We start from the raw sequence: 21,756 nt of genomic DNA, 5'->3' as shown, positions 1-21,756 counted from the left end.
TGCTTGATGGGAGTTCCCTGTATGGCTATACCTATTAACCCATCTGCTTTCCAGCCTCTGGCATTTGGGCTGTGCCCAGCTTGGACTGTGGACAAAACTGCAGTGGTCTCATTCCTGCTGGAGTCTCCTTGTGCCCTAGGAGGGGGCACATGCCTAAGGGTAGGACTACTGAGTCTGAGTCTAGGCGAAGGCCCTACTTCAGAAAATTATGCCAAACGGTTTGCCAAAGTGTTGATGCAAATTCATACTCCCAGAGCCATGAAGAAAAAATTCTATCTTTTTTATTTTACATAGAAATCTTCCCCCCCCGACCCTCCAATCTTCTCCCCACCATGATCCCCTCATTCCCCATCCTGGTCGGTTCTGGCCACGCCTTGCAGCAAGTCAGAAGCAGGCAAAAGCTTGGGCAGGCTGAAGCTGCCCAAGAAGCCTCAGGCACTTTGGTCCACACAGTCAATAAAAGACCTTAGTCTGGAGAATCAGAAGCAGCCCAGCCACATCTGGCCACAAACAGGAGCCTCCAACAAGGAGGAAGTCCTGCTGGCCTCACTTCAGCAGCCACATATAGGCCCAGTACGGAAGACCCAGTGGGGGGGGGGGGTAAGTGCAGGTAAAGCACAGTTTCTGGGACTCACCCTCACCCCCATCTTTTTGTCTACCCTTGCCCTTGGCGCTGGTCCTCGAAGTGGGGTCTTGCCCCCCAAACCCCTTGCTGAGCCAGTCCTGGCCTATGAATTGGAGGCATGTATCTGGCCATTGATCCGGCTCACTATTCTCACTACCACAGGAAGGTGTCCAGCTTGGCCTGGGAAGGAGGGAGCGCTTTCTTCATCCCCACTCTCTGCTTAGTCTTGGGCTTGGGTTTCACAGGCAGTGGGTGGATCATCGTCGTGTCAGTCTGAAGAAGCCGTCAAGGAAGAGGCCTAAAGAGAAGACTGGGCAGCAAAGGCTTAGGCTTGGGGGGTGGGCAGCTCTGCTGTCCTGAGGGAGGTCCAGCTCCACACAGCTGAGACTGTAGCCACTGCCAGGCTGGGGCTGGGGGGTACGGGTGAGGGACGGTGTGGCTAGCTCAGCTCAGCCCAATGTCACAGAACAAGGATACAGGTTGGATGAATTTTGTCCGACCTCCAAGCCCATCGAAGCCTGTCCTTACCTAAAGTAGAAGGAAGAAGTGAGTGGGCCAGATTAATAGGCTAGGGGGCTGGCCCCCCAAGAGGGCTGGCACTTGCCACTCGTGGGAAGCCATACTCACTGTATCTCTGCTGCGACAGGGCTCTGCCTTGGCCCTCTTGGGCTGTTTCTGGCCTAGGACGGCATTCCGGATGAAGACAGGAAAGGCACTAGCTAGCTCCTCATCTGGCTCTCCCACACAGTGCTGGCCGCCCAGTGAGAGCTGGGACTCCTGGAGGGGAGACCCCAAAGCCAGACGTGATGAGCCTGATGGCAGCAAAGGAGGGGGCGGGTCGAGGTGGTAGAACAGGACCAGGATCTCTGACGCCTCACCCGGAGGCAGGAAGGTTAATGAGTAGAGTTCCCAGGTAGCTCCAAAGTGTTTCAGTCCTGGGCCAGGAGTGAGAGGGCTCTGGCAAGACCCTGCCCTCTCAGAAGCCCAGCTTCACACTTGGTCCTGGCAAGGGTTGGATGGTGACTGCCTGACTTCTGGGAAGCCTTACCTGCTTAGCGCCTTTGGGCATCTTCTTGGGGATGTCCTGAACGGGAGAGCTGCGAGAGCGAGACATGAAGGCAAGAGGCAGGTGAGCAAGACACAGGGCCGGGCAAGCCAGGCTCAGCACACGGCCCTTGGGGAGCCACCATGGGGCACGGCTGCTGTAATGGCTGTGTGCTGGGCAAGGCCCCTCGGTCAGCCGCACCCCAAGTGCAGGTCTGTGAAGAGCTGGACAGTCACAGCTGCCAGAGTGGGGAGGGGGAAGTTGGACCATTTTCCAATCTTGCGGCTTCCACTTGGAGCCAAGCCAATGTGAATGCTCCCCAAGGCCTCAGGCACCCCACCATGTCCTGGGCTCTATGTGGGGATGGAGATCCACCACCCACAGGAGGAAAGCCAGTCATGTCCTGATACAGGCAGAAGGTACCTCATGAGCTCAGACTTAGCTGCATCTGCCCAGAGAGGGGCCACCACCACCCTAAGACCCTCGGTAGAGAGCTCATAAAGTGCTCCCATCACACAGGACTAGGTCATCTTCCTAGATAATCTGTGCAGGCAGGGTCTGGGGGCAGAACTGATCATGGCCCCAAGCCCTGGCCATTCACTCCCAGCTCCAGAACTAGACACAGTGTTTCCATCCAATTCCTGGGGACACTAGCAGCTGAATACCCTTTCCTGGTATTTTCCCAGGTGGGTAGAAGGACGGTAACCTAAGGCTGACCCTGTGGCTTCTCAAAGCCATGAGGACAAAGGCAAGATTGGGCCTGTCAGCTCTGGACCCCACCACTCCTGCCCCCATAGACCGTGGTGAGGCTACATGATGACCCTGGGAAGATTGTCCACTTGCTGCGAGTTTGGCCCTGGGGAGGCTGATCCAAGGTGGAAGCATCCTGGGTTCCCTCAGCCTCCCTGCAGGCCCTGAAGATGATAAAAATGTCTCACCCTTTACAGCTAAAGAGACGACATGAAGAATCCAGGGCATGCAGCAGGCACTCGTAGGTCCCCTGACGGCAGCCCGCACACCCAAGGGTTGCTTTCCACGGCTACCAGGCCCGGCCCTGTACGGCCCAGGTGCCTCTAGCCCCAACGGTAGGGAGAGGTGGAGAGTCCAGCTGGCTCTCCCTTTTGCCCTCTCCCCAGGCCTCTCCCACCTTCACTGCTTAACACCTCAATTTCTTTCTCTCATGTGCAAAGTCTCCAATTAGGAGGAAACCCACTCTGCCCTTGACCCCCTTTACCTGAGCAGCGTATACCTACATGTACCTACGGGAGTAGTTCTCGTCTCCCTGATGAACCATACTTGGCCTGCCTGGTCAAGCAGATAACTTGCCATTCCCAGTCCACTGTGCCCCTAGTGCAGGTCCCACCCATCCCACTGCAGCTCCCCACAGCTTCTTACACCTGCCCCTGCGGAATACCCCCTTAGGTGGTGGGGCCCTGGGCTCCATGATTTGAGATGGTTCTAAGCAAGAGCCAAAGAGGCACACAATGGAAGAGGAAGTTCAGAGTCCCTGGCTCAGGACTCTGGTGGGCAGGCATTCAAGGTATGGGGAGCACACACACCTTCCAACATCATCAACCCAGACCTGCCCCTACTGGGACCCCTGTGTTCTCTCCAACTCACATCACAACCCCTTTGCCTAAAGGGTGGCAGTGATGACTAAAACAAGCAAGAGAAGAGCTTTGCACAGAGTATTCAGGAGAGGGAAGAAGAGGTGGTCAGAATCAAAGTCATGGTCAACCCCAGGTAACCCTCACTGCCCTATCAGCCACTCGGAGTGATGAGGGCAGGGCCTGCAGAGACCTCTTGGTCATCCTCCCTCGAGGCTGTGGACAGGGCCAGGGACTCCCACTTACTGTGCTATCTCTTGGCAGAGCTTCTTGGCACGGCCATGATGGATGCTGGAGGGCTGGGATGGAGGCGTGTCGACATCAAAGGTGGCGTTGAGGTCAATGTCATCACCAAAGGCTGGTCGGCGAAGCTTCAGGCTCAGCATCTCCATGGGGGCTGGGCTATAGGCAGAGTTGGCCCGGTTACTCTGGACCACCATGGCAGTCCAGAAGGACAACAGTCCCTAAAGCATCAGAGATGGCTTGGTTCCAGGGGTCTGGAGCCCACACCTGGCTCAGGGCCATCCTGCAAGGAAGCCTGAATCTCTACAGAAAAAAACCACTTGGCTTAGTGCTTCAGACATGGGACCAGTGAAAGTCTTCAAGACATGGAAGGAAGCAAGCAAAACACACACAAAACCCAAGAGTACAAACAAAAGGTTGCCTTTTGACCAAACAGCTTCATTTCTCAGAATGCAGTGCAAGGGGCCAGAGATGTGACCACAGATTGATATAGATGGCAAATGGCACAATATTAGAAATGGTCAAATGACTCCCCAGGGGGCTGGCACTTTCACAGCCTGAATATGATGCAGACATTAAAGTAGTGTTTCTGGAGAGTAAACTTAATAACATGGGGAAATGCTCATACACTACATTTAAAAAGTAATACAAAACTCTGTATACTAGGCGATAAAAGAAAAAGAAGACAAGTTGGACTTCAAAAAAATTCAAAATCGTGTGCATCAAAAGACACAATCAGGGCACCCAGGTGGCTCAGTCAGTTGAGCATCTGACTCTTGGTTTTGGCTTGGGTCATGATCTTGGGATTGTGGGACTGAGCCCTATATTGGGCTCTGGGCTTGGCGCAGAGTCTGCTTGTCCCTCTCCCCCCTGCCCCCATGCTCTCTCTCTCACAAATAAATAAATAAAATCTTAAAAAGACACTGTCGGGGCGCCTGGGTGGCTCAGTTGTTAGGCGTCTGCCTTCGGCTCAGGTCAGGATCCCAGGGTCCTGGGATCAAGCTCTACATCAGGCTCCCTGCTCGGCGGGAAGCCTGCTTCTCCCTCTCCCACTCCCCCCTGCTTGTGTTCCCTCTCTTGCTGTGTCTGTCAAATAAATAAAATCTTAAAAAAAAAAAAAAAAAAAAAAGACACTGTCAACAGAGTAAAAAAGCAATCCACAGAATGGAAGAAACTATTTGCAAATCATCTCTCACATAGAGCTAAAATCCAGAATATAGATAGAACCGAAGCTCTATAATGGAAAACAAACAACCTAGTTCAAAACTGTGCACAGGGCTCGAATAGACTTTTCTCCAGAAACGATCTACAGATGGCCAGTAAGCCCATGAGAAGATGCTCAACGTCACTCGTCATTAGGGTGATGCAAACCAAGACTACCATGAGATACTACTTCACACCCACGAGGATGGCTGCTATGAACAACAACAACAAAACCCCCAAACAAACAGAAAATAACAAGTGTTGGTGAGGATGTGGTAAAACTGGGACCCTGGGGCACCCTGCTGGCCCAATGTGTGGAGCAGGCAACTTGATCTCAGGGTCATGAGTTCGAGCCCCATGTTGGGTATGGAGATTACTTAAAAACAAAATCTTGAAAAAAAAATTGGAATCTTTATGTCCTGTCAGTGGGAATGTAACATGGTACATCTGCCATGCAAAATAGTACAGCAGTTCCTCAAAAAATTAAAAACAGAATTACCGTATGATCCAGCCGTTCCACTTCTGGGTATACAGCCACAGCTGAAAGCAGGATGTCGAAGAGATATTTGCACAGCCATGTTCATAGCCGCATACTCACAACAGTTAAAAGGTGGAAGCAACCCACATGTCCATCCACCAGCGAATGGATAAGCAAAATGTGGTATATACATACAATGGAATATAATTCAGCTTTAAAAAGGGAAGGAAATACTAACACCTGCTACAACATGGATGTACCCTGAGGACATTATGTTGAGGGAAGTAAGCCAGTCACAAAAAGACAAATACTGAATGATTCCACTTATATGAGGGATTTAGAGTAGTCAAAATCATGGAGACAGAAAGTAGAATGGTGGGTGCCAGGGGCTGGAAAACAGAAGTTATTGTTTAATGAGTAGAGTTTCAGTTTTTCAAGGTGAAAAGCGTTCTGGAGGTGGCTGGTGGAGAGGAGACCACATTATGTATGTAATGCCACTGAATTGTGCACTTGAAAATGTTGCTAAATTTTTTTTTTTTAAAGATTTTATTTATTTATTTGAGAGAGAGAGAATGAGAGAGAGCACATGAGAGGGGGGAGGGTCAGAGGGAGAAGCAGACTCCCTGCCGAGCAGGGAGCCCGATGCGGGACTCGATCCCGGGACTCCAGGATCATGACCTGAGCCGAAGGCAGTCGCTTAACCAACTCAGCCACCCAGGCGCCCGCTAAATTTTGTTAGGTATGTTTTACCACTGTAATTTGGGAAAACAACTCTATGGAAAGTACAATTTTGGTGCACACACATCCCCCCACCACTTTCCCCACATACAGAGAAAAGACTAGAAGAAAATAAACCACATGTCAACAGCGACCTCTGCACTAAGTCCGTATTTTCCAAATTCTCAACAATGAATGTGTTGTTACTTTTATAATGGGGGGCGGGGGACTGGTATTCTGTTAGAAAACTGCAGCCACTAGGATTTTTCTAGTCCACCCAGGCCTGGTGGGGCTCCCTAGCTCCTGTGGTCAGAGAACTCTGGGGAGTGGCAGGGCAGCCCCAAGAACATCCTCTATTTCCTTCCCTTAGGGACCTTGTCATCAGGGCTGCCCAAAGCCCTACTCCCACTGCTCTAGGATGGAGGGATGCACTGTGAGGGTATGAGCCTCTGGCCGGGGCCCATTGGGGCATGCTGATCGGAGGAAAGGGGACTACGTGCACTGATTCGGGTGGGTAAGCAATGTGGGAAGCTTGGACTATCTCTTCCTTTCCCTGGCCAGGTCCCTGGAAGCTCCACCCCTTCTTGCCTGCAAGTGAAAACAAAGGTTGCACAAGCCCGCCTCAAACCAATGCCATGCAGGTTGCTTTGCTTCCCGCTCTGGGAGCCACAGCAGAAAGCGGCAGCCAGAAGCACTCATGGCAACATTTCTGTAGTCTCTGTTAATTCTGCCACTATCGACGGACCCCAGCAAGTCCTCTGCCACTGTCTCCCACCCCAGAGGGTCAACAAGCCTCATCACACCCCGCTCTCCACAGCCACGCCACACACGCACACCCCCAGCCCAAGCCGCACACCCTGGTGACTCCCGCGTGCCCCAGCCCTGACAGCCAGGCTCACCCCTCACTGAAGCCTCTAAATGCAAATGGCACAAGCGCCTCTTTTCTTGTCATGGGATGTGGCCTGTCATGGTGTGTGGTCGGGGGCGATTGGGGCTTCGCCATCTTGGGGCTTCGCCATCTAACCCTGCAGTCTGTCTACCCCACTGGAACACAAGCTCCAAGAGGACTGAGGGGGCCTGACATGCAGCATGCCCTCAGTAAGAACCGGTTATAGAAGTCTAGGCCTCGGGGCGCCTGGGTGCTCAGTCGTTAAGCGTCTGCCTTCGGCTCAGGTCATGATCCCAGAATCCTGGGATTGAGCCCCGCATCGGGCTCCCTGCTCTGTGGGAGGCCTGCTTCTCCCTCTCCCACTCCCCCTGCTTGTGTTCCCTCTCTCGCTGTGTCTCTCTCTGTCAAATAAATAAATAAAATCTTAAAAAAAAAAAAAAAGAAGAAGAAGTCTAGGCCTCGCTCCGGCGTGGAGTGGTAAAGAAAGTAAGCAAAGGCAGGTATGCAAAGTCCCTGGGAGCCTAGAGGCATTCCTCACTGTGGATGCCAGACACAGAGCACATGTGTGTGGAAATACCCTGAGGCCCATGGAGTGGGAAGTGGAGGGAGCACTGTGGAGCTTGTCGATAACAGCCTTGATAGGCTAGGAAAAGGATTTTTCCTTCCTGCCTTGAGGCAGTTTGAGTTCTAAATGTTTGACCACATGAGATGGTCTTCGAGACTATCGGCTCCCTATGAGTCAAGCTCCTGACAGCGCCCTTGTGCTACCTGGGGCTTCCAAGCCAGCGTGGCCAGTGGGCTCTGAGGGTGGAATGGGGAGGAAGGACCAGATATGGCGTCTAGTTTGTCCAAATCAGCAACACGCTGGACCTCACAGAGAGTCATGTGCCCATCAGACTCCCACAGCCATTTCTCAGTCCAACCCAAACTGGCGGGGGGGCAGGCAGCTCTAGTTCCATGAAGAGACACTGGAGGGTCTGAGGTAAAAAGGAAAGCGTACGGATGAGGAACTAAAGGTAAAATGAGAAGGAGAGGACACTGGCTTGTTGGCACTCGCTCCCCGGTGCAGATGCTGACCAGGTAGTATGGTGTGGGGAAAAGAATGTATGTGTAAGGAAGCTGGTGGTGAGGAACACAGATCAAGACGCGGCTCCCAGTCTACTCATGGCCGGGTGTGTGCTTACGGGCTCACTCCACGAGTGCCTTAGGCACAGTGCCAAGAGGTCTGGGAGTGTTTGGTGGGGGGAGGAATGACGTGAAGCCGGGGGCTGATAAGCCGGGCAGACAGGAGGAGCGGAGGATGGGTCACCAGCCTCACCTGGAGGTGGCGGCCAGGGATAGATAGGATTAGGAGGCACCACAGACGTTAGATGGGCAGACTCTGGCAAGTGATTGGATGTGAGGAAGAAGGAGCATAATGATTTTCCAAAGGACATTGAAAAGTGGCTCAAATAAAAGGCTGGGCCACTGGGTTATGTGCTTTCCGTCTGGGCCATCAGCTGGGCAGCTAGGCAGAACAGCCCAGAGATGCTCTTAGCTCGGCTTCTGTAACACTCAGGAGGAATGGGCAGCCAGTCCCGGCAGGGACACCCATCCCTCTGCCTCTTGGCTCCCTCTGCTGGCAGCTTTAATGCACACATTCCTGAGACCAGCGGAGAATTTATTTCGGTGACTGGTTTTATGTTTGTTTCAGAATCTGGGGCAGACAAATGCATTTGGTAAGCATTTCATAAATAGGATGCGTGAGGACAGTCAACACTCCTGCCCCTTCCCTACCCATCCCTAGGTCCTCTCTGGCCTACCTTAGCCTTTCATTGTCAGCCCAGAACTTGCCTCAAAGCTGCTTTCCAACTAAATCTTGGCTATGTCCCAGGGCAGGAGGCCCACAGCCTTCAGGCCCACGTGGACCACCCACCCGACCAAAGCCAGGAGTAGTGAAGACCCTTACCAGGGACTTCTTCCAGCTTATGACCCCTGCACCACCCCAGGAAGTCAACCAACCTCTCTAAAACCAGGCGGTTGACAGTCTCACTGTCCACGGGTGGCAGGTTCAGGGTTTCCTGCAGCATCGTTAGCTTTTTTTTCAGGCTCTTGGGGAAGGAAAGAGAAGAGTGTGAAAGGAAGGCTGAGGCAGCAAGTCCAGAGAGACTGTCAAGGACATGACAACATGCACGACAGGCAAGCCCACTGGGAACAGAGCAAGGCCTGAACCCCCAATATCCTGAACCCCCTGGATCACCTGGCCTCAGAACCCCTCTCTGGTGAAGCCTCTCCTCTGGTGAGGCTATAGCCCTGGGGATATAGGTACAGGACAGGCTGTAGGGGAAGACCCATGGTGCTGTCTGTCCCCTACTGAGGAGGCCCAGGTTCCAAATCAGGGCCAAGGTACACATCCTGACCCACTCTGACCCAGGAGGATGCAGGGAACCCAGAACCACCGCCACAGACTGGGACACAGGTTTCTAGGTTCTCGGAGGACACAAAAATGACCCCTCGTTCCCGTCTGGCCAGGGATGTTCCTTACCACAATCTCCTTGTCAGCACTCTGTAAATCCTTCTGGGCCGACTTCAGCTCCAACTTGGTCTGGTCTAGTTCAGAGTAGACTGTCTGCAACTACAAGAAAGTATAGGGAGTAAAGGACAGGCCAGCAGATGGCCATGTGCTCTGCCCCCACCTGCTGCTACCCAGTGCATGCTCACAGAAGCCCAGGGTCCAGAAGAGTCTGAGGACACATGGGGAGACCGTGGCTTTGTGGGGCCTGTCCATGCCCATCTGGAGCTGCCCAGGAACTAGGGCTGCATTCTAAACCCGACAGCCCATGGATGCACCGGGCCCAGAGATAAAGCAGCTGTGCTGACTGAATGGGGTTCCAGGTACGTTCCTCTTACTCTGGGCCTGGGACAAAAGGGCGCCTCTAACACTGTCACATTCAGGATCTGCCCGGAGCCAGGAAGGATAGAAGGTAGCGTAAGTGTGCACGTACTGGGGGGGATGCCTGCATGACCTGCCACCCTAAGGGGACAAGCCACAGAGCCAGAGCCAAGGCCCAGTAACCAGTCTCTGTGAATCACCCAGAGGCCCTGTGGAGTCTGCTGCACCAACAGGCCCCATGGCTTTGCTCAGGAGACAGGACTGAGCACGACAAAAGGATAGCCCCTGCTCCCCTCACCTTCTGCTCCCCACCATTACCTTGCTTTTGGAAGAAAACAAGTCTTTCTTCAGTCTGTCCGCCAGCTCCCCTGAGGCCTTCCGTGCCTCTTTTAGATTCTCATACTCTCTATGAGGGGGCCAGGAAAAGAGATGTCAGAATGGGGCACCCTGCTGGTCAGACTGCACCACAGCACCGAACAAACGCAAAGCCCAGGCTGTCCCCTCAGCCAGTTCTCGTTCCTACTCTGACACCTGAGCCCAGCAGCGTGGTGTTGCAGAAGGTCCTGCAAGGAGAGCAGGGGAGTCTCTGTTCCCTGCCTGTCCTGCAGGCACTGGTGATTGGAGAGGGTTTGCAGGAAGCCCTGCCCTCACGAAGAGGCCCCCTATACCACGTGGCCCTCATAGGAGACATCTGGGATCCTCCGTGCCTGTCAGCCAAGTAGCCCCCTTTCCCCAACCTCACATCCACAGTAGCAAAGTTTCTGATGCAAGTCAGGCAGAGTCGGTGAGTGCTGATAGGAAACAGGCTCCATTTATCACGATGGTGCTTATAGCCCAGAGAGTGGTGCCAACCTTCTTAGAAATAACATTTATATTCACATTCTCTCAATAACCCAATGAGGCAAGTTATTACTATCTCCATTCAGGAAGCTGTGGGTCAGAGGCCAAGAAACTGGCTCGTGGCCACTCGGTAAGAGGTGGGGTCAGGGTTCAAACAGAGGCAGCATAGCTCCGGAGCCCGCCCCTTAGGTCTGCCTGCTCTGCTTTACAAGAGATGGGCAGCAGAGAGGGGCCGTGGCTTAGCTCCCGGACTGGGCCACAGGGGCCGGAGTACGCACTTCTTGAGGGACACGCAGTACACGGTCAGCTGCTCCACCGCGGACTGCCCCACACCCATGTCTCGGATCATCTCCTCCACCTCGGGCCGCTGGCTCTGGAGCAGGAGCTCGATCCTGAAAAACACCCAGCCCACGGCATTTACAACCTGGAGGCTGATGGGTAGGTACCCAGTGCAGCTCGGCTTTCCCTTGCTGCTGTTGCTATGGTGACAGCCTGGTCTGCCAGCATGCTTCAGCAGGCGGGTCTACCCGAAGGAAGGCCCCACAGCAGAGCTGAACACAGCTGCAGGGACGCTGCTGGGGAATGATGGGTGCTGACAGGTCCTCAACGTCAGGGATCCTTGGAGAAAGGTCTCTGGAGCACAAGACCTGCCAGGTCACCGGGCCACGGGCAACAGGAAGAGGGAGGACTGAGGCAAGGGGCCCCATGGAAAGCGGAGGAGCCCACCGAGGCCGAGCGAGGACACCTGGGCCCACACCCAGTTGGCCTGGACCCCACATGGCCTACGGAGGTTTGCGCCACAGAGGGGCCAACCCCTACTGCAGTCCTAAGAGCTGGGCCCTCTGGGGGCCGCAGGAGCAAGGGCAGAGGGAGTCCCCAGCTCCGGGCTCACCGCTCCATGGTTTTCATCTTGCTCCTGAGTCGGCGCGCCTCCTCCTGGGCTTGTTTGCTCTCGTCCTGCTGCTGTTCCAAGTACTTCATCTGCTTCTGAAGAGCAAACACACCCGTGCCTACCTGTTGTTTGGACGATCCCAGGGCCCGTGGCTAAAGTCATCCTGAGACCTCCACTCTAGAACTGTCTGCTTTTCCAAGTGCTGATAACCGTGTGTGCCCAGCCTCCAGGGAGGAAGGCTCCGGGGCCCGACTCTGGCTTGTGCTTTTTCTGCTATGAGGCCCAATGCCAACTGCTTCCTCACCTCCCTGCTTGCTTCCTCCTGAGATATGTCTTACCCCAGGCACAACCCACTGCCACTAGCTAGAGGCCCACTGTGGGCTGCCAAGGTCCTGTGGCCTAAGGGCTCACGGTGCATGTCATGTAGGAAGCTGAAGAAACACAAATCCAGGTCTCATTATCCACCATCTAGACCCAAGGACAGTTATCAGTCAGGCTAGGAGAGCTGAACCAGAGGCAGCTAGCCAGGCTGCCCTCAGCACAAAAGCACTCCATCTCTGACGTGGGAATGCTATCAAAGATGCCCGCTCTGCAGCCAGGTCCTGATTCACTCCTTCCCTCCCACTGGCCAGGCCACGTGATCCAGCCCAGCCACCAAGCAGGAACAGAGACAACGAACACCCTGGGGCTCTGTCTGTTCACAAAGATGGCTCCCTTTCCCTTTCAAATGGCATCCAGCAAGGACTGCTCCTTCTTACGAGGCCAGAATATCAACTGCGGGCTCAGATCAATCGCCTCATGCCCCTTAGAGAGCAAGAGGCTCACCAACCCAGGCTGATACAAAATTCATCTGGGTCTAGAGCGGCTTGCTCTGCAGGCTTTGATCTGCCCGGTCAGCTCAGCACAGCTGACTTCAAAGGCCCACTGCTCCTCCTTGGGATGCTGTTTGATCTGGCTCCAGAGAGCAGCCCAGCCAAGGACTAGAGTGCTAATGGAAGGTTCTTCCGTCTGGCTTCATCGGTGGAGTACAAACCACTTTTGGAAACAAGGTCCAGCCTCACTGAGGTCTTGGCTGAGCTGCCCCTCTGAGAAGCGCCGGGAAGGCCTCACCTCTTCAGACTACTCGGTACAAAATCCATAAGCACAGTCAATATGACCCCTCGCTTACGGACTGGATGGGTACAACACTGGAGGCCTGGGGAAGAAGGGATTTGCCTCCACTTTATAACTGCACAAACGAAGGTCATGACCAAGGCAGAGCCAGAAGATAAGGCCAACGGACTTGTGCCCACAGGACCCGGGGACCCACCTTGAGGGTGGAGCACAGCATTTCGGCCTTGTCTAAGGCCTTCTGCAGAGATTCCACAGTGGCGTTGCGCTCTTCCAGCGTGTCCCGCAGGGTGTCAATGATGATCTGGCTGTCCCTTTTCTCCTTCTCTGCAGCAGGGGTGGGAAGGGGGAAGGCCCGTTCACCCATCAGCATAAGAACCTGAGCCCTTGGGCTCCAGCACTGCACCCCTGAGTCAGGTAAGGAACAAGTCCCCGGTCAGCAAGTTGGGTGGCCCACTTCTCTCTCTGGCATGCACCAAACCAGGGAAGCTAAGCCAGAGTCTCTTCATTCAGGGGATGAGACCCTTTCTGTTGCTTAGAACTACCTGAGTAAAGATTTCACCGCTGTCCACTCCCATGGGTCTAGTTAATTCATCATCTTAGAACCCAAGCAGGTTTCCTGCCAAACTCAGCAGCCAAACACTCTCCCAGAAATAGTCTGTCCCATTAGGCAGCCCCCTCCCAGCCTCGGTCCTGGGCAAGTAGCCTCAGACAAGAAGAAGCTCATCTGGCCTAGGAGGATGGCTTGAGGCACCTCCCTTTCCTCTCCTTTCCTGCCAATCACAAGAGCCGGCAAAACTCTTGGATATAGAAAGCAGGGAGAGCCCCTAGCTTCACCAGAAGGCTAGAGGCATTCCTCCCAGGGCCTCTCCCCCAAGCACCTAGGTCAGGAGCTTCCCAGGGCCCCCTGTCTCTTACTAACTCACCTTTCTGGGAAAGCTGGGCTCTCGTATTATCCAGTTCATTCTACAAGGCAATATCCACAATAAGAAGCAGAAAAGCATCATACCTGGCTTCCATACGGCATCCCAAAAAGCTTGCAGGGAGATCCAGGAGGTGAAAGTGAGGCCTGTAGGTCCAGGGAGGCACAGACCCTGCTATATGTCACGGCCAAGCTAAGCCAACAGTGAAGAGATATGTCTTGCTTTATCTCTATGCTTTTTTTAAAAAGTAGGTAAGATGGAGGAAAATAATCTCAAGTACAAGACACTGGCACAGGGAAGGAGGCAGTACAGGGGCAAGAGAAGCGAAGCTAGACCTGTGTGATCAGTCTCACAGCCAAGGCCTCCATCACCTCCTTGGCCCTGTGCTGGCCCTTACACTCTCTGGGCTTCAGCTGTACTCACTGGGGACACAGAGTGCGGATGGCTAAGGACCTTGGGTCACCACTCCTTCACTGCACCCCAGGTCCTGCTTGCTTCAGGCTACTTCTCTCCAAGCTCTGAACTCACTCTGTGTGCCACGAATCTTCCAACCCTGATGAGGTAGGTAAGCTGGGACAACTTTATGTCTCCGGATGAAACCTCACACGTGCTGGGCTCTAACCACACTACTGTGAGGGTCAAATGAACCTCTCAAAGCCCGTACGTAAGTTACAGAGCCACGGCCACAGAACCACTGAGAGGCTCCCACTCAGGAGTCCGGAGCACTCAACACCCCCGTGGGCAAGAGAAGTTTTCCATAAGCAGGAAAACCAGGCACTGCAGAACTGAAAGGCTTGGCCAAGGAAGGGTTCATGGTGGTAGCAGGATGGAATCCAGGCAAATCTTCCTCCAGATCACCCTTTCCAGGTCAATACAAGACTCAGAATTTCACATGTGACAAATACTAAAGCCCAGCCCCAGTAGGATAAGCTCCCTGCTGTGAAAATCCCCACCCAGGACTCTGGGGCAAAAGCTTTTGGTGGCTGGGCGGCTCAGCGTAGGCAGAACATCCTGGAGTGCAAGTGGTGGGTAGAGAAGGGCATGCACGTACTGCCAGAGAACAGACACCAACCCAAAGCTCCCCCGAGTCCCCTGGCCCCCACACCTAAGCAAGGTACCTACAAGCCCTTGCTCCAAACCACTCAAGATGTTGTCTCTCTGTCTCCTAGATCTGGCTTTGAAAGCCAGAAAGAAACGAAGCTGCCTTTGTTGTCTTTATCACAGGGAGGACGCAGCTTAAAACCAGGAGCAGTTACCATGACGATGAACATGCTGGCTTTAGCACAAAAGCTCTACGTTCTTGAAGCAGTAAGGTTCCAAGGACATCACGGCACCCTGGGGCCAAGGCCAAATGAACCCTGGGCTGACAGGTGCCCAGCAAATGAACCCGCAGAGTCCAGGTACATTTCGAACCCCAATCGTGCTTCCTCAAGAGGTTTTGGCCAATCCAGCACAAAGAAAGTTAAATCTTGGGCTTGAAGGGAAGCAGTGTAGGGGGGAATTCACCCATTCTCCCCTGCATTGTGGGTTTCTGCCCTGGCTCACATCCTGATTCCAGGGGTTCTGCCCTCCATTCCTGGCCTGGGAAAGACTCAGGCACCTGGATATATACCAAGCTTCCCCACAGTTTTGAGGCACAGACAGGTTTGTGAATAGTGGGTCCACACATCTTCCCTGGCTGAGGACTAGAAGAGTTTTCTGATCTGTATCTAGCTGTCCAAGCAGCAAAGTGGGCTGGGAAGGATGGCTGTAGAAGCTCTGCAAGGTGAGAGAACGTCGGGAGAGACACTCTGGTCTTTGGAAGGAATTGCTCTGAAATCCCAAGGGTGAAGGCTCACAGTCACGTGGCTCCTCTCTGCCCTAACAGTGTATTTCTCCAATGACTGGGTCTTATCATCACTTTTCCTCTGCTCTGCTCCCCTCTGCCTTGAAACCTCTATGACTCTCCCTCCAGACTCCATCTCCACAATCTACACACCCACCCTGTGAGGGAGCAGAGAGTAAATTCTCAGACGGCTTGGGGTTCAGTAGAAGGACATAAATCCTGGGTACCTTTAAGAATTCTGCATCTAAGACACTCTCCTCCTCTTGGGCAAGGTCAAAGAAGAGCTTATTGATAACGGTTCTTCTGCCAACCTGGATGGAAGGACAAGACAGAGTATGACTGTATAGCTGGGTCATGTGCAAGGATGACAGGGATGTACATGCAGCTGAACATGCAGCCAGGCCTGTTCTCAGCCCTCACTTTTCATGGCACATCCCTTGGAATCAGATGAGCTCTGTAACCCTACAGTCACCCCACGCTGGTGCCACTGGTTTGGTGGTTACTAAAGTCATGTCACTGCAGACCCATGAGGTGACTGTTCAAAAGATACCCCAACTCTAGCTGCTGGGCATTGAGGATGGGGAAAGGCAAGGAAAGAGGCTAAATTTACCTAGGTGAAAACCGGCCCGGGCAACAAGTCTATCTGCCAGCTACTCTTGGGCATAAGCAGGCCTCCTGAGCCACTTACGAGCACAAGGCTTAATCAGCCTCAAACCAAGAGGGCCCAAAAAGGTCAAAGATACTGTTCAGTTTCAGAGATCTTCCCTGATTCCTGCTCCCTGGCAAGGAAAAGATGTCTTCAGCTGAGGTGTTTTCACCCCATCACCCTCACCTGGATTCGGCACTGGGGGCAGGTCCGACTTGGTGCTGTCTCAAACCACTGAATTAGGCTGGAATGAGAAGCAGAGAAGCAGACTGGTGAGCCCTTGCTTGGGCAGACACACAGGCCAGGTGGGCACCCTGACCACAACAGTGTCTGCCTCACTCCTGCTCGGCCTGACACCTGACCACGAAGGAGGGCAGCACCACAGGTGACACAGCACATCCCACAGGGCCCCACTGGTACAAGCATTCGGACCAGGGGCGCCTGCATGGCTCCGTCATTGAGCGGCTGCCTTCGGCTCAGGTCCTGGTCCCAGGGTCCTGCGATCGAGCCCCGCATCGGGCTCCCTGCTCAGCGGGCAGCCTGCTTCTCCCTCTCCCACTCCCCCTGCTTGTGCTCCCTCTCTCACTGTCACTCTGTCAAATGAATCAATAAAATCTTTAAAAAAAAAAAAAAAAAAACAAGCACTCAGACCAGTTGGCCCTTTTTTTGGCCCTGTTAGGGTCCTCCCGACCCCTGAGCTGCTCTTTTGTCAGCATTCGGGTCTCTGACTGGGAGGGAGCAGGAGCCAAAGTTCAGGGTCCCTCAGAGATGGGGATTCTAATAACACCCCCACTTTAAGGTGGGACTCCAAAGGGCTAAGCTTTCAGAGGAAGGGTAAACTAGAAGCAAATGCAAGTCGTGGGAAAAGCAAAATACAGTCCAGCTTCATATCCTCTATGTGAGTGGTCCAACAAAACCTCAAGCCTTCAACTCTAATTAGTCTCCTACTAGTAGACTCTCCCACCAGAGACCAGGGAGAAAGAGTCCTTTCTGGAAGATAATACCATCATCCCAGGCCTTAGTTTTTTTTCTATAAATAACTTTCCGTATATTAGGACAAGATAAATTCAAAGGTAGCCAGGCACAGTGGAATACTATACAGCAAAAAGAATGAATGAGTCTACAACTGAGAACAATATTACAGATGAATCACATACACATAACATTGAGGAAGAGAAGCCAGACACAAAAAGGTATATTAGGTATGATTCCATTTACATAAAGTAAATGTTTTAGTTGTTTTTTTTCTTTTAAGTAAATAGACAAGGAAAAAAGCACTACACGTGCAAACCAGAACATATGCACGAGGACTTCGGATACGGGAACTGTCAGACACAACATAATACGGCATGCTAACGAAATAAAAATCAAGACTGAAAGTATCAGTAGACGGGCGCCTGGCTGGCTCAGTCGGTACGGCATGTAACTCTTGATCTCGGGGTTGTGAGTTTGAGCCCCATGGTGGGGGTAGAGTTTATTTTAAAAAAGAACAAAATTTATCAGTAGAGAACTACAGAATAAAAGGTGACATGGCAGAATTTAATAAGCACCAAACATAAATTCTAAAATTAAAAATGGCCAAAATTAAGAATTGGATGGACGAGTTTAACGAGTTAGGCACAGTTGAAGAATTAGTAAAATGAAAAGACAGGTCAGAGAAAACACTGAGACTTAAAAAGATGGAAAAATATAGAAGAGATGACAAAAGATATAAAAGATACTGTGAGAAGGTCTACCATACATATAATAAGGAATTCCAAAAAGAAAGTATTAGGTGGAATTATGCATTTTCCCCAAGAAGTCTATGTCCTAATTTCTCAAACCTGTGAATATTTCCCATTATATGACAATAGCAATCTTGCAAATGTGATTAAGGATCTTGAGACAGGGGGCTCCTGGGTGGCTCAATCAACTGAGTGTCCACCTTCGGTTCAGGTCATGATCCCAGGGTTCTGGGATCAAGCCCCACATTGGGCTCCTTGCTCAGTGGGGAGCCTACTTCTCCCTCTGCCTCTTCCCTCTACTTGTGCGCTTTCTCTCTCTCAAATAAATAAATAAATCTTAAAAAAAAAAAAAAGGATCTTGAGACAGGGAGATTATCCAGGTGTGCCCCCATGTAATCACAAGGGTCCTTAAGTGAAGCAGTAGTGTCAGAGGCATACAGAGAGATCTGAAGATGGAGAATGGGGCCACGAGCCAAGAAGGGCATATCCCCATTTACAAACATTGACTATAATCCAGTAAACTCATTTTGGACTTCTGATCTCTGGAACTGCAAGATAATAAATCTGTGTTGTTTTAAAACACCAAGTTAGGGGCACCTGGGTGGCTCAATCGTTCGGCGTCTGCCTTCGGCTCAGGTCATGATCTCAGGGTCCTGGGATCGAGCCCCACATCAGGCTCCCTGCTCCGCGGGAGGCCTGCTTCTCCCTCTCCCCTCCCCCTGCTTGTATTCCCTCTCTCGCTGTGTCTCTCTCTGTCAAATAAATAAAATCTTTAAAAACAAACAAACAAACAAAAAAACACCAGGTTAGTATTAATTTGTTTAAACAGAAATGAGAAACTAGGGCGCCTGGGTGGCTCAGTTGGTTAAGCGACTGCCTTCGGCTCAGGTCATGATCCTGGAGTCCCTGGATCGAGTCCCGCATCGGGCTCCCTGCTCGGCAGGGAGCCTGCTTCTCCCTCTGACCCTCCCCCCTCTCATGTGCTCTCTCTCTCTCATTCTCTCTGTCTCAAATAAATAAATAAAATCTTAAAAAAAAAAAAAAGAAATGAGAAACTAATATGAAAAGAAAAGAGATAATGGAATAGAGACAATACGTGAAAAGATAATGGCTGATAATTTTCCAAAACTAATTAAAGAAACTGTTCCACAAGTTAGAGAACCATAAGAATCCCAAGCAGGATAAGTAAAAAAATGGTAACAAAAAGAGCTGAAGTGCTATGTTATTGTCAGACAAAATAGACTTTAAGTCAAAAAATGTTACAAAAAAATAAAGAAGGACTTTATATTTTGATAAAAGGTACAATCCAACAAGAAGAAATAACAATTATAAACATACATGTACCTAACAACAAAACCCAAAAATATATGGAAGAAGATTGGACAGAATTAAAGAGAGAAATAGACAGTTCTACAATAAAAGTTGGAGATGTCAATAATCCACACTTTTAATAATGGGTAGAACAATCAGACAGGTAATCAATAAGGAAATAGGGGACTTGAACAACATAAACCAACTAGATCTAACCCACAAATACTCCACCCAATCACAGCAGAATACACATTTTTCTCAAGTGCACAAGGAACATTCTTCAGGATAGACCATATGTTGGGCCACAAAACAAGTATTATTAAATTTTAAAAGATTAAAATAATACAAAGTATCTTTTGTGATCACAATGGAATGAAACTGAAAACTAGTAACAGAAAAAAAAAACTGGAAAATTCGCAAATATGTTGAAATTAAACAACACACTCTTAAACAACTGATGGGTCAAAGAAGAAATCACAAAGGAAATTAGAGAATACCTTGAGATGAGTGAAAATGAAAACACCACATACCAAGACTTATAGAATACAGTGAAAGCATGCTAAGAGGGAAATTGATAGCTGTAAACACAGACATTAAAAAAAAAAAGCACCCATTAGATAACTATTATAAAAAAACAAACAAAAACAGAAAATAACAAGTGTTGACAAGGATGTGGAGAAATTGGACCCTTGTGCATTGCTGGTGGGGTTGTAAAATGGTGCAGTCAAAGTGGAAAACAGTAAAGCAGTTTTTCAAAAAATTAAACATAGAATTACCATATGATCCAGTCATTCCACTTCTGGGTATAACTCAAAAGGAATGAAAGCAGGGACTCGTACAAAAACTTCTAAACCAGTTCATAGTAGTATTACTCATAGCAGCCAAAACATGGAAACAACCCAAGGTCCATTAACAGATGAAGGGATAAACAAAATGTGGTACTTCCATACAATCGAATTTTAGTCATAATAGGAATGAAATTCTGATACATGCTACAACATGGATGAACTTTGAAAACATTATGCTTAGTGAAGCAAAACTCGAAAGAAAAATATTGTATGCTTCCACTTATATAAGATACCCAGAATAGGAAAACTCAAGGACACAGAGGGTAAAATAAAGGTTTTCAGGGCAATGGGGAGGGGGTAATGAAGAGTTGTCGTTTAATTGGTACAGTGTTTCTGTCTGGAATGATGGTAAAGTTCTGGAAACAGATAGCAGTGAAATAGATAAAGGGAATTAAGAAGTACAAACTTCCAGTTATAAAATAAGTAAGTCATGGAGATGAAAAATACTGCGTAGGAAATATAATCAGTAATACTGTTGTATGGGGGCGCCTGGGCAGCTCAGCCGGTTGGGCGTCTGTCCTCCACTCAAGTCATGATCCCAGGGTCCTGGGATCAATCCCACATTGGGCTCCAACCCCACATTGGGCTCCCTGCTCAGCAGGGAGCCTGCTTCTCCCTCTCCCCTTGCATTCTCGCTCTCTCTCAAATAAATAAATAAAATCTCTTTTTTCTAGATTTATTTATTTATTTATTTGACACAGAGAGAGAGCGAGAACAAGTAGGGGGGAGTGGAAGAGGGAGAAGCAGGCTCCCCGCTGAGCAGGGAGCCCATGAACCCTGGGATCATGACCTGAGCCGAAGGCAGTCGCTCAACCAACTGAGCCACCCAGGTGCCCCATAAATAAAATCTTAAAAAACAAAACAAAACACTGTTGTATGGTGACAGTGACCACAATTATCGTGGTAAGCATCGAGTAATGTGTAGAATTGTTGAATCAATATGTTGTGCACCTGAAACTAATATAATATGGTATGTCAATAATATTTCATTTAAAAAAAAGAGCTCTGAATCAACCAGGCCACACCTGCTAGGGGAATCTTTCCTCACCAGCTGTACGTTCAAAGGGTCAGCAGGACGGCTGGATCAGGGAGGACCTCCTTGCCCTTCCATGGATTTTTGGTATTTTTTAAAGATTTTATGTATTTATTTATTTATTTGAGAAAGAGAGCGAGAAGCAGACTTGCCACTGAGCGGAGAGCCCGATTTGGGGCTCAATCCCAGGACCCTGAGATCATGACCGGAGCAGAAGGCAGATGCTTAACTGACTGAGCCACCCAGGCGCCCCCTTGCCCTTCCATGTTATCTTGGGTTTCTTGGAGTCAGTGAATACACTGGGGTGTCTGACCAACGAGATGACTCTGGGTAGAATAATCCCAAACCATCAAGCAAACCACAACAAATCGGATAGCCAGAGGCCTACCAGGTTATCTCGAAGAAATAAAAGGCCTCGTTAATTTGGCCAAAGTTTACCTCCGCCCAGAGGTGCTGAAGTCACACCTCTCTGCCAGCGGATCAAGGAGCCCCCTACTTTATCTTCACTGAACCAACTCTGTTTCCCTGGACTCAGTTCAGCTGTCACCTCCTCCGGGGAGCCTGCCCAGACCCGCCTCAGTCCAGGTCGGGAACCTACGGTGGGGCTCAGGCTAGTGCCGTCTTAATCACCTGTCTGGGCTCCGCCCGGGGACCCCATACCCCACAGTTCCGTAGCCGTACCAGGCCGAGAGCCCGGCCCCGCCACTACAGTCACTCACCACTGCAGGTGGAAGGTGTGGCCGCAGTGGATGGCGGCCACATCTCGAGAGTGGTCGAAGAAGTCGGAGCAGATGGTGCACAGCGCACGGATAGGCATGATGACTGGTCTAAAGGGGATCAGGCAGCCGAGGAAACCTCGACCCGTCCAGCTTCGCGGCCGCGCCCCCGCGTCCCCGCGGGCTTCGAATTTGGCTCCACTGCGCAA

The 21,756-nt window shown here is 51.0% G+C and overlaps 1 protein-coding gene across 1 annotated transcript; it reads right to left on the bottom strand.

Annotated features, from left to right (window-relative positions):
- Positions 1 to 352: 352 nt before the first annotated feature.
- Positions 353 to 21,737, bottom strand: TRAIP (TRAF interacting protein). The gene is made up of 15 exons (XM_034998435.1): positions 21,551 to 21,737; positions 16,102 to 16,159; positions 15,497 to 15,580; positions 13,448 to 13,487; positions 12,721 to 12,848; positions 11,412 to 11,506; positions 10,798 to 10,911; positions 9,998 to 10,085; positions 9,332 to 9,421; positions 8,809 to 8,897; positions 3,524 to 3,679; positions 1,674 to 1,722; positions 1,253 to 1,402; positions 1,103 to 1,153; positions 353 to 898 (listed from the first exon to the last, which is right to left on the bottom strand). The coding sequence occupies exons 1-15, from the start codon at positions 21,646 to 21,648 to the stop codon at positions 779 to 781; spliced, it is 1,410 nt and encodes a 469-aa protein (XP_034854326.1). The 5' UTR covers positions 21,649 to 21,737; the 3' UTR covers positions 353 to 778.
- Positions 21,738 to 21,756: the final 19 nt, after the last annotated feature.

Source organism: Mirounga leonina, unplaced genomic scaffold (assembly GCF_011800145.1).
Source record: "Mirounga leonina isolate KUSES-001 unplaced genomic scaffold, KU_Mleo_1.0 Mir_94, whole genome shotgun sequence".
In the NCBI taxonomy this organism is placed as follows: Eukaryota; Metazoa; Chordata; class Mammalia; order Carnivora; family Phocidae; genus Mirounga; species Mirounga leonina.
Note: the sequence above shows the minus strand (reverse complement) of the source record. Positions and strands in the feature narration are given on the sequence as shown.